The sequence below is a fragment of the Procambarus clarkii genome, chromosome 19 (assembly GCF_040958095.1).
Source record: "Procambarus clarkii isolate CNS0578487 chromosome 19, FALCON_Pclarkii_2.0, whole genome shotgun sequence".
In the NCBI taxonomy this organism is placed as follows: domain Eukaryota; kingdom Metazoa; phylum Arthropoda; class Malacostraca; order Decapoda; family Cambaridae; genus Procambarus; species Procambarus clarkii.
In genome coordinates, this window is record NC_091168.1 from 31,343,003 (window position 1) to 31,363,566 (window position 20,564).

Here is a 20,564-nt window from a genome sequence, read left to right on the forward strand (position 1 = left end):
ATTGCCGGGCAACATTCCTGGGATTCGTGGATTGTTTCAAGCGCAGGTTAGACACAGTATGAGTGAGTTAGGGTGAATATAAAGAGGAGTGGCCAGGTATAGGTCAACAGGTCTTCTACAATTTCCTTAATGTTGATTTTAAGTAACCGAACATACAGGAAGTAGCCAAGGGGAGGGGGGGTGGAGGCAAGTAGCAGGAGCGGGGAAGTAGCCAAGGGGAGGGGGGTGGAGGCAAGTAGCAGGAGCGGGGAGGTAGTCGGCCAAGCAGAGGGTAGTCCCCGGCGTGCGGAAAGTAGGAAGGCGAGGGGAAGTAGTTGGGCTTGTAGTTAGTAGCGAGGCGTGCAGGAAGTACCCGGAGGAGCGGGAAGCAGGCAAGCCCTAGCAAGCGGGGCATGAGGGTGGGGCATGAGGGGCGGGGCATGAGGGGTGGGGCATGAGGGGTGGGGCATGAGGGGCGGGGCATGAGGGGCGGGGCATGAGGGGCGGGGCATGAGGGGCGGGGCATGAGGGGTGGGGCCTGAGGGGTGGGGCATGAGGGGTGGGGCATGAGGGGCGGGGCATGAGGGGCGGGGCATGAGGGGTGGGGCATGAGGGGCGGGGCATGAGGGGTGGGGCATGAGGGGTGGGGCATGATTGGTGGGGCATGAGGGGTGGGGCATGAGGGTGGGGCATGAGGGGTGGGGCATGACGGGTGGTGTGGGGCATGAGGGGTTGTGTGGGGCATGAGGGGTGGGGCATGAGGGCCGGGGCATGAAGGGTGGGGCATGAGGGTGGGGCATGAGGGGTGGGGCATGAGGGGTGGGGCATGAGGACCGGGGCATGAGGACCGGGGCATGAGGGACCAGGGCATGAGGGACCAGGGCATGAGGGACCAGGGCATGAGGGCCGGGACATGAGGGCCGGGACATGAGGGCCGGGGCATGAGGGCCGGGGCATGAGGGCCGGGACATGATGACCGAGGCATGAGGACCGGGGCATGAGGGGCCAGGGCATGAGGGACCAGGCATGAGGGACCAGGGCATGAGGGCCGGGACATGAGGGCCGGGGCATGAGGGCCAGGGCATGAGGGCCAGGGCATGAGGGACCAGGCATGAGGGCCGGGACATGATGACCGAGGCATGAGGACCGGGGCATGAGGGGCCAGGGCATGAGGGACCAGGGCATGAGGGACCAGGGCATGAGGGCCGGGACATGAGGGCCGGGACATGAGGGCCGGGGCATGAGGGCCGGGACATGAGGGCCGGGGCATGAGGGCCAGGGCATGAGGGCCAGGGCATGAGGGACCAGGCATGAGGGCCGGGACATGATGACCGAGGCATGAGGACCGGGGCATGAGGGGCCAGGGCATGAGGGACCAGGCATGAGGGACCAGGCATGAGGGCCGGGGCATGAGGGCCAGGGCATGAGGGACCAGGGCATGAGGGCCAGGGCATGAGGGCCGGGGCATGAGGGACCAGGGCATGAGGGACCAGGCATGAGGGCCGGGACATGATGACCGAGGCATGAGGACCGGGGCATGAGGGACCAGGGCATGAGGGACCAGGCATGAGGGCCGGGACATGATGACCGAGGCATGAGGACCGGGGCATGAGGGGCCAGGGCATGAGGGACCAGGCATGAGGGACCAGGCATGAGGGCCGGGGCATGAGGGCCAGGGCATGAGGGACCAGGGCATGAGGGCCAGGGCATGAGGGACCAGGGCATGAGGGCCAGGGCATGAGGGCCAGGGCATGAGGGACCAGGCATGAGGGACCAGGGCATGAGGGCCAGGGCATGAGGGACCAGGGCATGAGGGACCAAGGCATGAGGGACCAAGGCATGAGGGACCAGGGCATGAGGGCCAGGGCATGAGGGCCAGGAGGAGGGCGACCTTACCAGTAACAGAACTAGCACTCTGCAGCTCGGTGTCGTCGAACTCCAAGTTGGGTTCGTAGTCGTGGAAGTCGCTGAGGCTGGGGTAGGGCTCGTCGTGGTCTCCGTACGAGGCTTTCAGGGGGGAGGAGGAGGGACGCACCACGGACACGCACCACGGACACACGCACCACGGACAAGGAAGAGAAATAATCACGTTAGCATCACGCACCTTTGAGAATACAAAGAAAGAACACGAATGTGACGTGTCTGAGACAAGATATTTCAACCATATGGAACCCGCGGTCTTATGCTACGACCCCATGAAACATTTACCTAATCACTTACGAAACCTCTACATCTTTTTTCACAATCTTGGCGGCTGTGTTTACATATATTAAACAGTTGATGAGCTACGAAGCACTACGAGGCTGTTCATAAACAATAATAACTAAGTTGTAGAGTTCACAAGCTGGTAAACTGTTTACTATATGTAAACACAGCTGCAGGGGAGTGTAGTGTACTCACCTAGTTGTGCTTGCGGGGGGGGGGGTTGAGCTCTGGCTCCTTGGTCCCCCTAAGTGTGAGGGAGGGGGGAGGGGGGCGGGGGGGTGCTACCCTCGCGGCAGAACTTGAGTCCAGGGGGCCAGATTCACGAAGCAGTTACGCAAGCACATCTTTCCTCAATCTTTGACGGCTTTGGTTACATTTATTAAACAGTTTACAAGCATGTTTACTTGCTAATGAAGTGTTGTTATTGTTATAAACAGCCTCCTGGTGCTTCGGAGCTCATTAACTGTTTAATAATTGTAAATAAAGCCGCCAAAGATGGAGAAAAGGTGTACAGGTTCCTAAGTGCATGCGTAACTGCTTCGTGAATCTGGCCCCAGGTTCCTAAGTGCTTGCGCAACTGCTTCGTGAATCTGGCCCCAGGTTCCTAAGTGCTTGCGCAACTGCTTCGTGAATCTGGGGCCAGTACACCAAGGGTGGTGGATTGGTACAGTAACGACACGTGTAAATATTCGTACCTTCCCTCAATTATCCATTAATTCGTGCGCACGGCCACTGGTTCGTGCTCACACTCACCAGCGACCGTGCAGGGCGGCACGCCCAGGTACTACACACCTGTACATTACTGCAGGTGTGTAATAAACCAATCTAAAGACTACCAAACATATTTGAACTTCAATTATATGATACGAAAGGTTGTTCTGGAGAGCTCCCCCCCCCCGACCACTTCCCCCCCCCCCACCGTGGGAAACAACTCCCCCCCCCCCCACCGTGGGAAACAAACCCTCCCCCCCCCACTCTTCAGACAGTTTCCATTACTCATCTTAACAAGTCAATCACCTCGAACTGTTATACTGAATATCGTCAGAGAGGTGGAGACGCCCGTGACGCCCACGTGGGCGTGGTGGGCGTGGTGGGCGTGCTCGCTAATACCACGCAAATTGGGTTTCTTTCCTAATACGTTAAAAATGCGACGTACGAGCCAAAACTAAAGTGCAGTTAGTATGACGTGTTGTGTGTGTCTGGGGTTGGGTGGGTTGGGTGGGTTGGGACGTTTGTGGTTAGGCCGCCTAGTCAACCCCTAACAGTTGTGTTATTGACGTTTGTGGTCATTGTTACTCACTGTGTCATTGTACTGACACTATGGTCATTGTACTCACTGTGTCATTACACAGTACAATGACACAGTGCACCTGTGTTCCCTTCACTTCACAGCTCAAGGTACCCAGCGGCCAATTACCCGGAGACAGCACTAAGCAAAACTGTCTCTCTATACTCCAGAAGAGGTCCACACGAGGCAGCTCCTATTGGTCCACACGAGGCAGCTCCTATTGGTCCACACGAGGCAGCTCCTATTGGTCCACACGAGGCAGCTCCTATTGGTCCACACGAGGCAGCTCCTATTGGTCCACACGAGGCAGCTCCTATTGGTCCACACGAGGCAGCTCCTATTGGTCCACACGAGGCAGCTCCTATTGGTCCACACGAGGCAGCTCCTATTGGTCCACACGAGGCAGCTCCTATTGGTCCACACGAGGCAGCTGCTATTGGTCCACACGAGGCAGCTGCTATTGGTCCACACGAGGCAGCTGCTATTGGTCCACACGAGGCAGCTGCTATTGGTCCACACGAGGCAGCTGCTATAGGTCCACACGAGGCAGCTGCTATTGGTCCACACGAGGCAGCTGCTATTGGTCCACACGAGGCAGCTGCTATTGGTCCACACGAGGCAGCTGCTATTGGTCCACACGAGGCAGCTGCTATTGGTCCACACGAGGCAGCTGCTATTGGTCCACACGAGGCAGCTGCTATTGGTCCACACGAGGCAGCTGCTATTGGTCCACACGAGGCAGCTGCTATTGGTCCACACGAGGCAGCTGCTATTGGTCCACACGAGGCAGCTGCTATTGGTCCACACGAGGCAGCTGCTATTGGTCCACACGAGGCAGCTGCTATTGGTCCACACGAGGCAGCTGCTATTGGTCCACACGAGGCAGCTGCTATTGGTCCACACGAGGCAGCTGCTATTGGTCCACACGAGGCAGCTGCTATTGGTCCACACGAGGCAGCTGCTATTGGTCCACACGAGGCAGCTGCTATTGGTCCACACGAGGCAGCTGCTATTGGTCCACACGAGGCAGCTGCTATTGGTCCACACGAGGCAGCTGCTATTGGTCCACACGAGGCAGCTGCTATTGGTCCACACGAGGCAGCTGCTATTGGTCCACACGAGGCAGCTGCTATTGGTCCACACGAGGCAGCTGCTATTGGTCCACACGAGGCAGCTGCTATTGGTCCACACGAGGCAGCTGCTATTGGTCCACACGAGGCAGCTGCTATTGGTCCACACGAGGCAGCTGCTATTGGTCCACACGAGGCAGCTGCTATTGGTCCACACGAGGCAGCTCCTATTGGTCCACGCGAGGCAGCTGCTATTGGTCCACACGAGGCAGCTGCTATTGGTCCACACGAGGCAGCTGCTATTGGTCCACACGATGCAGCTGCTATTGGTCCACACGATGCAGCTGCTATTGGTCCACGCGAGGCAGCTGCTATTGGTCCACACGAGGCAGCTGCTATTGGTCCACACGAGGCAGCTGCTATTGGTCCACACGAGGCAGCTGCTATTGGTCCACACGAGGCAGCTGCTATTGGTCCACACGAGGCAGCTGCTATTGGTCCACACGAGGCAGCTGCTATTGGTCCACACGAGGCAGCTCCTATTGGTCCACGCGAGGCAGCTGCTATTGGTCCACACGAGGCAGCTGCTATTGGTCCACACGAGGCAGCTGCTATTGGTCCACACGATGCAGCTGCTATTGGTCCACACGATGCAGCTGCTATTGGTCCACACGAGGCAGCTGCTATTGGTCCACGCGAGGCAGCTGCTATTGGTCCACACGAGGCAGCTGCTATTGGTCCACACGAGGCAGGGTGTAAACAAACAAGGGATGCCAAACATCAACTGCTGCCCTGTAAGTTGTTCCATACATAATCACCAATTATGACGCGCACTAAACACCCTCTTAAGGAAGCCATGTCTTATCTTAAGGTCAGCCAATCACGAGACGACTGCTACACCACTATATAGCACTAGGAAGGGATACGAAGCACACTAAAGAGGATGGATGTAAAGACGGAGTGAAGGTATGGTACCCAAACCCTTCGACCATCGGGGATCGAACGCCGACCTAGCATGCAGCGAGGTCATTGGTCTACCAACCAGTCCAGTTGGATGGACTGTGTTGAAGATTATGAGGTGTTATACAGACAGACAATTTAAGTGAAACATGTTGGGTTTCATTTCAACTATTCTGACATTCCAATTCTTTGTCGAATGTGTCCTTAAAGCTGTGGACGGAGGTGGCTTCCACAACTTCTTCTTGGAGTACATTCCACTTGTTGGCCCCAGTACTGGGTACGAGTATTTCCTTACATTCCTTCAACACGCCTGACAGCTGGGTGGACAGCGCTTCGGATTCGTAGTCCTCAGGTTCCGGGTTCGATCCCCGGTGGAGGCGGAGACAAATGGGCAAAATGTTTCTTTCACCCTAATGCCCCTGTTACCTAGCAGTAAATAGGTACCTGGGAGTTAGACAACTGCTACGGGCTGCTTCCTAGGGGGTGTGTAACAAAAAGGAGGCCTAGTTGGGGACCGGGCCGCGGGGACGCTAAGCCCCGAAATCAACTCAAGATAACCTTAAGATAACACATTTATGTTTCCAGCTTCCACTTGTGTCCTCTCCTCCCACTTTCTCTCAATTTAAAGAGGCTTTATCTACCTTAACACCTGGTTGATGGGGTTCTGGGAGTTGTTCTACTCCCCAAGCCCGGCCTGACTTGTGAGAGTTTGGTCCACCAGGCTGTTGCTTGGAGACAAGATACCTTGTCTCGGTATCTTGTATGATATGATCATGTTCCGCCTCTTTCTTCTCTTCTCCAGGGGCCAGATTCACGAAAGCAGTTACGCAAGCACTTACGAACCTGTCCATCTTTTCTCAATCTTTGGCGGCTTTGTTTACAATTATTAAACAGTTAATGAGCTCCGAAACACCAGGAGGCTGTTTATAACAATAACAACAGTTGATTGGCAAGTTTTCATGCTTGTAAACTGTTTAATAAATGTAACCAAAGCCGTCAAAGATTGAGGAAAGATGTACACGTTCGTAAGTGCTTGCGTAACTGCTTCGTGAATCTGGTCCCAGAGGTTTAGTTCCGTCAACCAATCCTCGTAGCTTAGCCTCCTTAACTTTAGTCTTCTTAACAATTTGTGCCAGAACTATGTACCTTTAAATTGTGGTCTTGTGGTTGAGGAAGGGCGGTGTTCCAGGCCGGTGCTGCATATTCTAACATTAAGAGCTATTGGTTTTACATGAACTCTGTGATACTGTGTGTTTCTGGGGGGGTGGGGGCATTATTACTACCCTCATGATGTAAGATTCGCACGGAATCTTTCCCGTCTTCATTACTTTACACTTAGCGAGGGTTAAACTCTACGAACCATTAGCTGCTTACTCCTGGAATTTCCCGGATCAGCTTGTAACTATTGGTAATGTTCATTTTGTCACGGGCTGAGAGTCTTGTGTAAATAACAGGTCCTCGGTGAGGTCCTCGACGTCACTCAGGAACAGCAGCGGTCCCAAGACTCAACCTTCAGGGACACCACTCTTTAAATTCCTGTAGCTCGACACTCCCTCTGGGACTCTGTTTTCTGCCTGTTAGGTACTCCTCTACCAAGCTGGTCGTCTCATACTGGACATCAGAATGTCGTAATGAACAGTGTAAAATGTGACCCCTATTCATAATTACCCTCATGCCAGCCTGTGACTCTCACCCTTCATGCTCTCTCCATCGCCACCACCACCACCACCACCACCACCATCACCACCACCGTGCCACCACCACCACACCACCACCATGCCACCACCACCACCACCACTATCACCACCGTGCCACCACCACACCACAATCATGCCACCACACCACCACCACCACCACCACCACTATCACCACCGTGCCACCACCACCACCACCACCACCACCACACCACCACCATGCCACCACCATAATAATATCGATGTGTTATACCAGCTGGTGGTGGTGGCGGCCCTGACCTGGATATCTGCAAAAATCAATATGAGGGAGGCAGCAAGCCCAGGGAGTTCTCAGTACCGCCAACTGTGTCTGCGTCAGTGTGGTGGTGGTGATGTGGTGGTGGTGGTGGCTGTGGTGGTGGTGGTGGTGGTGGTGGTGGTGATGTGGTGGTGGTGGCTGTGGTACTGGTGGTGGTGGTGGTGGCTGTGGTACTGGTGGTGGTGGTGGTGGTGGTACTGGCGGTGGTGGTGGTGGTGGTACTGGTGGTGGTGGTACTGGTGGTGGTGGTGGTGGTGGTACTGGTGGTGGTGGTGGTACTGGTGGTGGTGGTGGTGGTGGTGGTGGTGGTGGTGGTGGTGGTGGTACTGGTGGTGGTGGTGGTACTGGTGGTGGTGGTGGTGGTGGTGGTACTGGTGGTGGTGGTGGTGGTGGTGATTGATGGTTTGCAAACTATTGAGTGTAGGCTTGGGGCCTAGTGGTCGAGTAGACAGCGCTCTGGGGTCGTAATCCTAAGGGTCCGGGTTCGATCTCCAGCAGAGTTTCTTTCACCCTGATGTCTCTGTTCACCTAGCAGTAAATAGGTACCTGGAAGTTAGACGGCTGTTACGGGCTGCTTGCTGGGTGTGTACTCACCTAGTTGTACTCACTTATTTGTGTCTGCAGGATCGAGCATTGACTCTTGGATCCCGCCTTTCGAGCATCGGTTGTTTACAGCAATGACTCCTGTCCCATTTCCCTATCATACCTGGTTTTAAAATTATGAATAGTATTTGCTTCCACAACCTGTTCCTGAAGTGCATTCCATTTTACCACTACTCTCACGCTAAAAGAAAACTTCCTAACATCTCTGACTCATCTAAGTTTCAAGCTTCCATCCATGTCCCCCTCGTTCTGTTACTATTCCGTGTGAACATTTCATCTATGTCCACTCTGTCAATCCCCCTAAGTATTTTATACGTTCCTATCATATCTACACTTGAAACTGTTTATGGAATCAGCCTCCCCCCCCCCCCACACACACACAGTGTTTGTATGTGTGTGTGTGTGTGTGTGTGTGTGTGTGTGTGTGTGTGTGTGTGTGTGTGTGTGTCTGTCTGTCTGTCTGTCTGTCTGTCTGTCTGTCTGTCTGTCTGTCTGTGTGGTGTGTGTGTGTGTGTGTGTGTGTGTGTGTGTGTGTGTGTGTGTGTGTGTGTGTGTGTGTGTGTGTGTGTGTGTGTGTGTCCCGCCAGGCCATAGGTGCCCACAATAAGGGTGTCAGAAGTACCTAACTGGTACCCAAACAAGACGTTACATCTTTCCTAGAGCAACACCACTAAATGAATCTAGCCGTAATCCACTCCTGCCTCCATGTCATCAAAGATACAAGCCACAACAGCCTGGCTAATCACATTTCATTCAAGTCCAATCCCTGAAGATTCTCAGGAAAGGGGAAGATGGGGTTACAGGTGGTATGCTGTATGGTAGAGGAGAGGGGGGGGAGCAGGGTACAGGAGTTATACTGTAAGGTACAGACGACAGAGGGGGTACACACAGAGGGCCAGACCCAGAGAGGGGGGGGGGAGAGAGTGGCGTGCGTGTATATGGTAAGGAGCGCATGAATGAAGTGTCTGGTGATGTGGCCACAATGTTCGCAGCACAGGAGCGCCAGGTAGGGGAGGGTGACCTTGAGCAGCAGCAGCAGCAGCAGCAGCAGCAGCAGCAGCAGCAGCAGCACCAGCAGCACCACTACCACCACCACCACCACCAGCAGCAGCTGCGGCGTGGTGGAAGCTGGTGCACGCCGCTGCTGGTACCTCATCATCCAGTACAACACTGCCTCATTATCTTCCTCATAATGACCTGCATGTGCGCGCACTCACTCACTCAAACTCACTCACACACACACACACACACACACAGACAGACGTGTGTGTGATAGGCGACCAAAGGGACAGTACACAATGAAGGGGAACAGCCTACCTGTAACGACGCGTGAAAGAGACCTGGGGGTGGACGTAACACCTAATCTATCTCCTGAGGCACATATAAATAGGATAACGACAGCAGCGTACTCTACACTGGCGAAAATTAGAACTTCATTCATAAACCTAAGTAAGGAGGCATTTAGGGCGCTTTACACTGCCTACGTGAGACCAGTCTTAGAGTATGCCGCCTCATCATGGAGTCCCCACCTGAAGAAGCATATAATGAAACTGGAAAAGGTTCAGAGGTTTGCAACGAGACTCGTCCCAGAGCTACGAGGGATGGGGTATGAGGAGCGCCTGAGGGAACTGTGCCTTACGACACTAGAGAAAAGAAGGGAGAGGGGGGACATGATAGGAACGTATAAAATACTCTGGGGAATTGACAAAGTGGAAATAGATGAAATGTTCACACGTAATAATAACAGAACGAGGGGACATGGGTGGAAACTGGAAACTCAGATGAGTCACAGATGTTACAGATGTTAAGAAGTTTTCTTTTAGCGTGAGAGTAGTGGGAAAATGGAATGCACTTCAGGAACAGGTTGTGGAAGCAAATACTATTCATAATTTTAAAACTAGGTATGATAGGGAAATGGGACAGGAGTCATTGCTGTAAACAACTGATAGCTGGAAAGGCGGGATCCAAGAGTCAATGCTCGATCCTGCAAGCACAAATAGGTGAGTACACACACACACACACACACACACACACACACACACAAACACAACAAACGAGGCACACACACACAAACACAACAAACGAGGCACACACACACAAACAAACACAACAAACGAGGCACACACACACCAACTACAAAGAGGAACAAAAGCAAGAGAGACAACCAGACCAACATTACTAATACTGGGGGAGCTGAACCACAACAATAGACTGGGAACAGCGAACACCCAATAATGGGGACGGAACGTGGAGGGCAAAATGTGTCAAAGGTATGGGGAAAAACTGAGAGAGAGAGAGAGAGAGAGAGAGAGAGAGAGAGAGAGAGAGAGAGAGAGAGAGAGAGAGAGACAGAGAGACAGAGAGAGAGAGAGAGAGAGAGAGAGAGAGAGAGAGAGAGAGAGAGAGACAGAGAGAGAGAGAGAGAGAGAGAGAGAGAGAGAGACAGAGAGAGAGAGAGAGAGAGACAGAGAGAGAGACAGAGAGAGAGAGAGAGAGACAGAGAGAGAGACAGAGAGAGAGAGAGAGAGAGAGAGACAGAGAGAGACAGAGAGAGAGAGAGACAGAGAGAGAGAGAGAGAGAGAGAGAGAGAGAGAGAGAGAGAGAGAGAGACAGAGAGAGACAGAGAGAGAGAGAGAGAGAGACAGAGAGAGAGAGAGAGACAGAGAGAGAGAGAGACAGAGAGAGAGAGAGAGAGAGACAGAGAGAGAGAGAGAGAGAGAGAGAGAGAGAGAGAGAGAGAGAGAGAGAGAGAGACAGAGAGAGAGAGAGAGACAGAGAGAGAGAGAGAGAGAGACAGAGAGAGAGAGAGAGACAGAGAGAGAGAGAGAGAGAGAGAGAGAGAGAGAGAGAGAGAGAGAGAGAGAGAGAGAGAGAGAGAGAGAGAGAGAGAGGACATCAAGAACTTTGATCAGTAAACACCACCACGATCCTGCAAGCATTGCAGACTCCCAGCAATGACCATGAGGCCAGGTGGGGTAGACAGGTAACTTTACCTGCGTAAGACCTCCTGGGGACACCAGACAACCCCCCCCCCCCACTCCAACAACCTAACCATTCCCACAACAAAACTCTTCATGGCCATCGGATGAGGACAAAACTATCCGCCATTTTTCACCCAACAATAAGTATCTAAAAAAACGGTAATTGTGTCTGTAATTGTGTAGTGATTGTCCCATCATTGTCTCATGCTATCCTGTCTTCTCCCTCGCGGTAAGATATCCACCGTATCGTCATAATTGCGACGTATTAGTTCAAGTTTAAGCATGGTGATATTAACGCTCTCTCAGCCTCGATGGGTTAGGTGGGTTGCTTGGGTTCGTCTGTTCGTCCCGGAGCTCTTGGCTAGGGAGGGCCACTAGGGTGGCCACTAGGGTGGGCCAGTTGGTGCCAGGTGGGAGTGGCCCTGCTTTACCAACGTGAAGGTCAAACATAAGCTTCTCCCACGGCTGATACCTTCCCTTCTAACATGACTCCCACACATCCCCCCCCCCCCGCACACCCTGCACATCCCAGTAGCTGAGAATACCTCCTGCCACACACCCTAGACATGCCCCAAGTCATCCCACACACCCCTGCACATCCTCTGGTAAAAAAGATCAATTTAAGAGATCTTGAAGTAATTATATCGGAAGACCTTACTATTAATAATAAAGCAGGTGTCTTGACAATAGATATCAGACCAATGATGATACTTTTGAAGACACTAGTGCCCTCTAGGGTGGAACACTGTTGCACACTAACAGCCCCATTCACAGCTGGAGAAATTGCCGACCTGGAGAACGTGCAGAGATCCTTTACTGTTAGAATACATTCCATAAAACATTAAATTATTGGAACACTTTAATATCGCTAAATCTGTATTCCATAGAGTGTAGGGTAGATATATATAATAATTGACAAGGAAAATAAAGTTGAGAAGGTTGGTTACCTTTTAACAAAGGTAACTTGAAGGTAAGGAGCTGGGGTACAAGGACGGAGCGAAGCATGCCCATCTACCAGGCTCATCGGGGGATGGAACCCGGACCGTGCAAGAAGCATGGATGGCTGGCTACACAGTACAGGGAAGTTATACGAGTACAGGATAAGAGGGAGAGCAGCACTGACTGAAGGAACGGTTGCAAACTCCACCCAAAACTTTAAATATACATACACGACAGAACCCAATTGCTTTTAGAACCGAAGTTGTTGAAGGGTTGAGAGGCTGGAGCCAAGAGCTGAAGCTCCCCTCAGCAACTAGACAAGTAGAGGTAAAGCAGAGGTATAAACAGAGCCACGGCTACTCCTCGCCGTCACGGTCTCTGGGAAGACTTCTCACGGAATTTGTAAATTGTTTCCAATTGTGGAGTTCCGGCCAAGTGCCCGGGTCTCCTGCTCTCACTCCTCCTCCTCCTAGAGGCTACGTGTACCGTTACAAATGCCACGTATTGCTACAAATTAAAGCACCGTAATTTTGACGTTGTTTTGTGTATAGGCGTTGATAGGTTAGGTGGGTTGCTTGGGTTCGCACGTTGCTTGTTAGGCAAAACTATTTCATGTGTACGGAGTGGGTAAGGGAGGAGGGTGTGCTGTTGTGTGTACTAGTTCATCAACACACACACACACACACACACACACACACACACACACACACACACACACACACACACACACACACACACACACACACACACACACGCAGGATCCTCCAAGAGGACCTGAACAGATTGCAGAGATGGTCAGAGAAATGGCTACTAGAATTCAACACGAGCAAATGTAATGTTATGGAAATGGGACTAGGAGATAGGAGACCAAAGGGACAGTACACAATGAAGGGGAACAGCCTACCTGTAACGACGCGTGAAAGAGACCTGGGGGTGGACGTAACACCTAATCTATCTCCTGAGGCACATATTAATAGGATAACGACAGCAGCGTACTCTACACTGGCAAAAGTTAGAACATCATTCAGAAACCTAAGTAAGGAGGCATTTAGGGCGCTTTACACTGCCTACGTAAGGCCAGTCTTAGAGTATGCCGCCTCATCATGGAGTCCCCATCTGAAGAAGCATATAATGAAACTGGAAAAGGTTCAGAGGTTTGCAACGAGACTCGTCCCAGAGCTACGAGGGATGGGGTATGAAGAGCGCCTGAGGGAACTGTGCCTTACGACACTAGAAAGAAGAAGGGAGAGGGGGGACATGATAGGAACGTATAAGATACTCAGAGGAATTGACAGAGTGGACATAGACGAAATGTTCACACGGAATAGTAACAGAACGAGAGGACATGGATGGAAGCTTGAAACTCAGATGAGTCACAGAGATGTAAGGAAGTTTTCTTTTAGCGTGAGAGTAGTGGGGAAATGGAATGCACTTCAGGAACAGGTTGTGGAAGCAAATACTATTCATAATTTTAAAACCAGGTATGATAGGGAAATGGGACAGGAGTCATTGCTGTAAACAACCGATGCTCGAAAGGCGGGATCCAAGAGTCAATGCTCGATCCTGCAAGCACATATAGGTGAGTACATATAGGTGAGTACACGTGGTCTATGGACGTGTTGTGTTACTAGACTGTCACTCTTTCCTTAATGAGGTCTCACTCACACTCACACACTACACACGCCCTCACTTGTTGCACGCACACATTCCAACACACACGCGCGCGCCCATACACACAACCAATTAGCAACGCATGTGACACATACAACACAGGCCAGCCCTCAGGCTGACACAGGCCGGCCCTCAGGCTGACACAGGCCGGCCCTCAGGCTGACACAGGCCGGCCCTCAGGCTGACACAGGCCGGCCCTCAGGCTGACACAGGACAGCCCTCAGGCTGACACAGGCCGGCCCTCAGGCTGACACAGGCCGGCCCTCAGGCTGACACAGGCCGGCCCTCAGGCTGACACAGGACAGCCCTCAGGCTGACACAGGACAGCCCTCAGGCTGACACAGGACAGCCCTCAGGCTGACACAGGCCAGCCCTCAGGCTGACACAGGCCAGCCCTCAGGCTGACACAGGCCAGCCCTCAGGCTGACACAGGCCGGCCCTCAGGCTGACACAGGCCGGCCCTCAGGCTGACACAGGCCGGCCCTCAGGCTGACACAGGCCGGCCCTCAGGCTGACACAGGCCGGCCCTCAGGCTGACACAGGCCGGCCCTCAGGCTGACACAGGCCAGCCCTCAGGCTGACACAGGCCGGCCCTCAGGCTGACACAGGCCGGCCCTCAGGCTGACACAGGCCGGCCCTCAGGCTGACACAGGCCGGCCCTCAGGCTGACACAGGCCGGCCCTCAGGCTGACACAGGCCGGCCCTCAGGCTGACACAGGCCGGCCCTCAGGCTGACACAGGCCGGCCCTCAGGCTGTCACAGGCCAGCCCTCAGGCTGACACAGGCCGGCCCTCAGGCTGTCACAGGCCAGACCAGGCGGCCAACAACATCTCCTGCCTCCACCAACTCATCAGTTCTATCAGGCGTTACCTAGGCCAATATGAGAGCGGGTCCACACCAGAGACTGATTCCTCAACTGATGAGTTTCCTTTTGTTGTTCTATGGCATAATTTACCGGGTAACAAAAGGGACAGTTTCAAGCGTAGGTTAGACATATAAATAAACGAGTTTGGGTGGATATAACTAGGAGCTGCTTCGTATGTGCCAATAGGCCACCTGCAGGTAGATACATTATTGTTTACGGTGTTATATGAGCGTCTTGCTTCAGACACAAGAACGTGACAGGTCTGGAGGCGTCGAGTGTGATCAAGACTGACAGACACAACTAACTCGTCAACGTCGGATTCATGTACTAGTTTGACTCCTAAGATTATGACAACTGTCTCTAAAGAACGGACAGTAACAAAGCGGAGAGTTTGGGACCGTCTCACACCTCTCTCTGGAAAGGTGACGAGAAAGGTATCAAATAATATATACATGGAAGATACTGGAGGCCAGGTCCAATATTTGCACAGTAGAATATCAACATACTGGAGCGAAAGGTACGGAAGGAAATGCAGAATAGAACCAGTGAGGAGTAGAGGTGCCATAGGCACAATCAGTGAACACTGAACATCAGAGGTCCAGTGAAGAGTAGAGGTGCCATAGCCACAATCAGAGAACACTGAACATCAGAGGTCCAGTGAAGAGTAGAGGTGCCATAGGCACAATCAGAGAACACTGAACATCAGAGGTCCACAGCTGTTCAACACCCTCCCAGCAAGCATTAGAAATATTGCTGGAACAATGATGGACGTCATCAATAAACATTTAAACAAGTTCTTGCAAGAAGTGCTGGACCAACCAGGCTGTGGTGGGTATGTGGGCTTGCGGGCCGCTCCAAGCAACAAGCTGTAGCCTGTTGAACCCAGTTGCCACAAGACAAGCCTGGAGCCATGCCAGCTTGGGGAGTAGAACAACTCCCAGCACCCACTCTATGTATACTCCAGGTACCCAGGCTGTGAGTCCTTCATCAGACTGCCAGCAGTGGTGTCCAACAGCCTGGTTGGCCAGACCATCAACCACGAGGTCTGATCACAGACCCTGGGGGGGGGGGGGCATTTATCAAGACTCAACTCAAGGCATTACAAGCCTCGTCCTCTTGCCGCGTCCTGCATAAAGAAGTACAAGGCTTCTTATCTATAGCTGACCGGAGCACCGTGGACCATTTTACTTTAAAATCATCAACGAGTCGTGATGATTTGTTGGAAAAGATACAACAATTTTGGACGAGTCTACATCTATAAACATGGGCCACTTTAGGCGGGGAAGAGGTGGCACTGGTGACCACTTTTAAAAGAGGACAATGTGGGGTGAGGTGCCATAGTCACCATACGTGCCGCCCCCCGCCCCCCCCGCCACACACCAACAGGTAAACTAGTCCAGACCAAACCATTATGTAGATCTCCACCCGTTAGTGCCTGCTCTCATGGTTCTTCATGCCTCGTCCACCACCTCCCTCCTTTACCCATCATTACTTCCCTCCCTTCCTCCCTCTATCATCCCTCCCCCTCTCCTTCCTTCTCCCCCCCCTCCCTTCCTCCTCAAACCCCTCCTAACCCATTCCTTAAACCCTTCCCTACCTCCATATGGGGGGCGACAACCCCCCCCCGCACAATGTGGGGGGGGGGGACTCACACTCCCCCTACCCCGTTGGGCTCCCCCCCCATTGGGGTAAACCCCCCCCCCCCACAGTCTAGTAGCATAGACACAGACTTTCAGACATAGTGAAAATGTCTGACTATTATCCATTTGTCCAAAGTTGAAGGCCAGAGGCTTTAGGCTAGCCTAACTGAAATTTGTAAAGCGAAAGGTCTGGGGTACAGAACGGACATAGGCTGGTTGGGGTAGGCGTAAGGTAGATGCTTCAGGAAATTCACCAGTAACCCAAACTCCCCGAACAATATTCATGAAGTCTGAAATTCATGTTATTCATGAAATTCATGTTCCAGTTATTCCCGCCGTTTACCCGCGCATTATCATGATTTAATTTATATATAAATGGAAATGTCAATCTGCTCGAGGTTGGAGGGGTAAGGTGGGGAGGGTAGGGAGATGGGTGTGAGGGGGAGGGTGGCGAGAGGGAAAATGAGGGAGGTGTGAGGGAAGAGTGGGAGAGGAAAGTGAGACAGAGTGGAGGGGTGAAGATAATGGAAGGAGGACGTGGGGAGAGGAGAAGATGGGGTGGAATGGGGAGATAGGAGAGAGAGACTATCCCAGCCACCACAAGGTACCTCTTCTAGTACCGAATACAGCACAGACCCAACCCAAATTCCTTCACAGTTACATCAGGAGGAAAACAACAGAGTGCAAAAACAGGTAATGACACAGAGAACAGGGGCGGACAGGTTTACCGAGAAGGACCAGGAAGTGTGCGAGAAACTCTACAAGAGATTCCACGAGGTCTTTACACTAGAGCAAGGAGAAGTTCCTGAACTAAAGTATGTGTTTAACAGAGCACCACTGGAGGAAATTGAGATTACTAGTGGTGAGGCAAGGAAGCATCTGCTGGAACTGGACGTGATAAAGGCTGCTGGCCCAGTTGGAATCTCACCATGGATACTAAAAGAGGGAGCAGAAGCACTATGCTTACCGCTATTCATAGTATAAAATAGGTCACTGGTAACAGGAGAACTACCAAAAGGTCAGAAGACGGCTAATGCAGTCCCGATATACAATATGGGAGACAGTCAAGAGACACTGAACTACAGGTCAGTATGTCCCTAACTTGCATACCATGAATGGTGATGGAGTAGATTGTGAGAACAATTAGTAGAACATCTGGAGAGAAAGAACTTTATAACATCACCAGCATGGGTTCAGGGATGGTAAATTTTGTCTCATATCTTTGATAGAATTCTATGACCAGGCAACAAAAGATTAGACAAGAGAAGGGTGGACAGACTGTATATTTATGGATTGGCAGAAAACCTTTGACACAGTACCCCATAACACAGTACGCCATAACACAGTACCCCATAACACAGTACCCCATAACACAGTACCCCATAACACAGTACCCCATAACACAGTACCCCATAACACAGTACGCCATAACACAGTACCCCATAACACAGTACGCCATAACACAGTACCCCATAACACAGTACGCCATAACACAGTACCCCATAACACAGTACGCCATAACACAGTACCCCATAACACAGTACCCCATAACACAGTACCCCATAACACAGTACGCCATAACACAGTACCCCATAACACAGTACGCCATAACACAGTACGCCATAACACAGTACGCCATAACACAGTACGCCATAACACAGTACGCCATAACACAGTACGCCATAACACAGTACCCCATAACACAGTACGCCATAACACAGTACGCCATAACACAGTACGCCATAACACAGTACGCCATAACACAGTACGCCATAACACAGTACGCCATAACACAGTACGCCATAACACAGTACGCCATAACACAGTACCCCATAACACAGTACGCCATAACACAGTACGCCATAACACAGTACGCCATAACACAGTACCCCATAACACAGTACGCCATAACACAGTACCCCATAACACAGTACGCCATAACACAGTACCCCATAACACAGTACGCCATAACACAGTACCCCATAACACAGTACGCCATAACACAGTACGCCATAACACAGTACGCCATAACACAGTACGCCATAACACAGTACGCCATAACACAGTACCCCATAACACAGTACGCCATAACACAGTACGCCATAACACAGTACGCCATAACACAGTACGCCATAACACAGTACGCCATAACACAGTACGCCATAACACAGTACGCCATAACACAGTACGCCATAACACAGTACGCCATAACACAGTACCCCATAACACAGTACCCCATAACACAGTACCCCATAACACAGTACGCCATAACACAGTACGCCATAACACAGTACGCCATAACACAGTACGCCATAACACAGTACGCCATAACACAGTACGCCATAACACAGTACGCCATAACACAGTACGCCATAACACAGTACGCCATAACACAGTACGCCATAACACAGTACCCCATAACACAGTACGCCATAACACAGTACGCCATAACACAGTACGCCATAACACAGTACGCCATAACACAGTACGCCATAACACAGTACCCCATAACACAGTACGCCATAACACAGTACCCCATAACACAGTACGCCATAACACAGTACCCCATAACACAGTACGCCATAACACAGTACGCCATAACACAGTACCCCATAACACAGTACGCCATAACACAGTACCCCATAACACAGTACGCCATAACACAGTACGCCATAACACAGTACGCCATAACACAGTACCCCATAACACAGTACGCCATAACACAGTACGCCATAACACAGTACCCCATAACACAGTACGCCATAACACAGTACGCCATAACACAGTACGCCATAACACAGTACGCCATAACACAGTACGCCATAACACAGTACCCCATAACACAGTACGCCATAACACAGTACGCCATAACACAGTACCCCATAACACAGTACGCCATAACACAGTACGCCATAACACAGTACGCCATAACACAGTACGCCATAACACAGTACGCCATAACACAGTACCCCATAACACAGTACGCCATAACACAGTACCCCATAACACAGTACGCCATAACACAGTACGCCATAACACAGTACCCCATAACACAGTACGCCATAACACAGTACCCCATAACACAGTACCCCATAACACAGTACCCCATAACACAGTACGCCATAACACAGTACCCCATAACACAGTACGCCATAACACAGTACCCCATAACACAGTACGCCATAACACAGTACCCCATAACACTAAGGCATAAGTTGGAGAAGCAGGCGGGAGTGATAGGGAAGGTACTCCAGTGGATGCGGGAGTACCCAAGCAAGAGTAGACAGCAAGTCACCGAGGGTTGAGGTCTTGAAGTGGCAAGATGTAACTAGTGGAGTCCCACGGGGCTCAGCAATTGGACCTACTCTGTTTCTCATATACATAAACGATCTTCCAGAGAGAACAGACTCGTTCCTATCAATGTTTGCTGCTGATGTGAAAATTATGAGGAGGATTAAGATAGAGGAAGACAGCAAAAGGATACAAGATAATCTGGACAATTTGAAAGTATGGTCTAACAAATAGCTACTAAAGTTCAACTCAAGTAAATGTAAAGTAATGAAGCTAGGTGGAGGGAGCAGGTGACCAGACAAGTTACCAAATGGGAGATGAAATCCTCCAAGAAAAGGAGAGAGAAGGATCTAGGGGTTGAGGTCACACTGAAACTGTCTCCTGAAGCCCACATTAGAAGGAATAATTTAGAACCATGAATACCACATACGTCAGACCAATCCTGGAGTATGGGGCTCCAATGGTCTATACCTAGCACAAGTCGATGCTAGAGAAGGTTCAGAGGTATACTACTAGAATAGTTCCACAACTACGAGGTTATGAGTTACGAGGGAAGCCTAAGTGAATTAAACCTCACGTCTTTGAAAGGCACAAGAGTTAGGGGAGATATGATCACCACGTACAAAATTCTCAGGAGAATTGACTGGATACATAGAGACAGACTATTTAGAACGGGTAGTACTCGCACAAGGGGACACAAGTGGAAACTGAGTAACCAAATAAGCCACAGACACATTAGAGTCAAGAGTATTAAATAAATTGAATACACTAGGCAGTGATGTAGTGAAGGCAGACTCCATTCACAGTTTCAAATATGGATATGACAAGAGGCCAATAAGTCGGGAACCTGTGCACCAGATGATTAAGGTGGTATATTACGCTTTTTTAAATGTTTAATATCAACCAAACTTTGTGTTTACTAGTTGTATATAAGAAAGGCTGCAACTGTTCTACATGTCAGTATCGCACCACTATATAGATAATATCAACCAAACTTTGTGTTTACTAGTTGTATATAAGAAAGGCTGCAACTGTTCTACATGTCAGTATCGCACCACTATATAGATAATATCAACCAA

The 20,564-nt window shown here is 51.2% G+C and overlaps 1 protein-coding gene across 4 annotated transcripts in view; it reads right to left on the reverse strand.

Moving 5' to 3' along the window:
- The window catches only part of RhoGAP68F (Rho GTPase activating protein at 68F), a 124,047-nt gene that overhangs the window by 61,367 nt on the left and 42,116 nt on the right, over positions 1 to 20,564 (reverse strand). For 2 of the 4 annotated variants that reach the window (XM_045741002.2, XM_045741003.2), the window contains exon 2: positions 1,876 to 1,986. The exons of the other annotated variants lie outside the window; for them this stretch is intronic. In XM_045741002.2, coding sequence (XP_045596958.1) covers positions 1,876 to 1,986 — 111 coding nt within the window. The remainder of the gene's footprint in view (positions 1 to 1,875; positions 1,987 to 20,564) is intronic. 4 annotated transcript variants of the gene reach the window in all.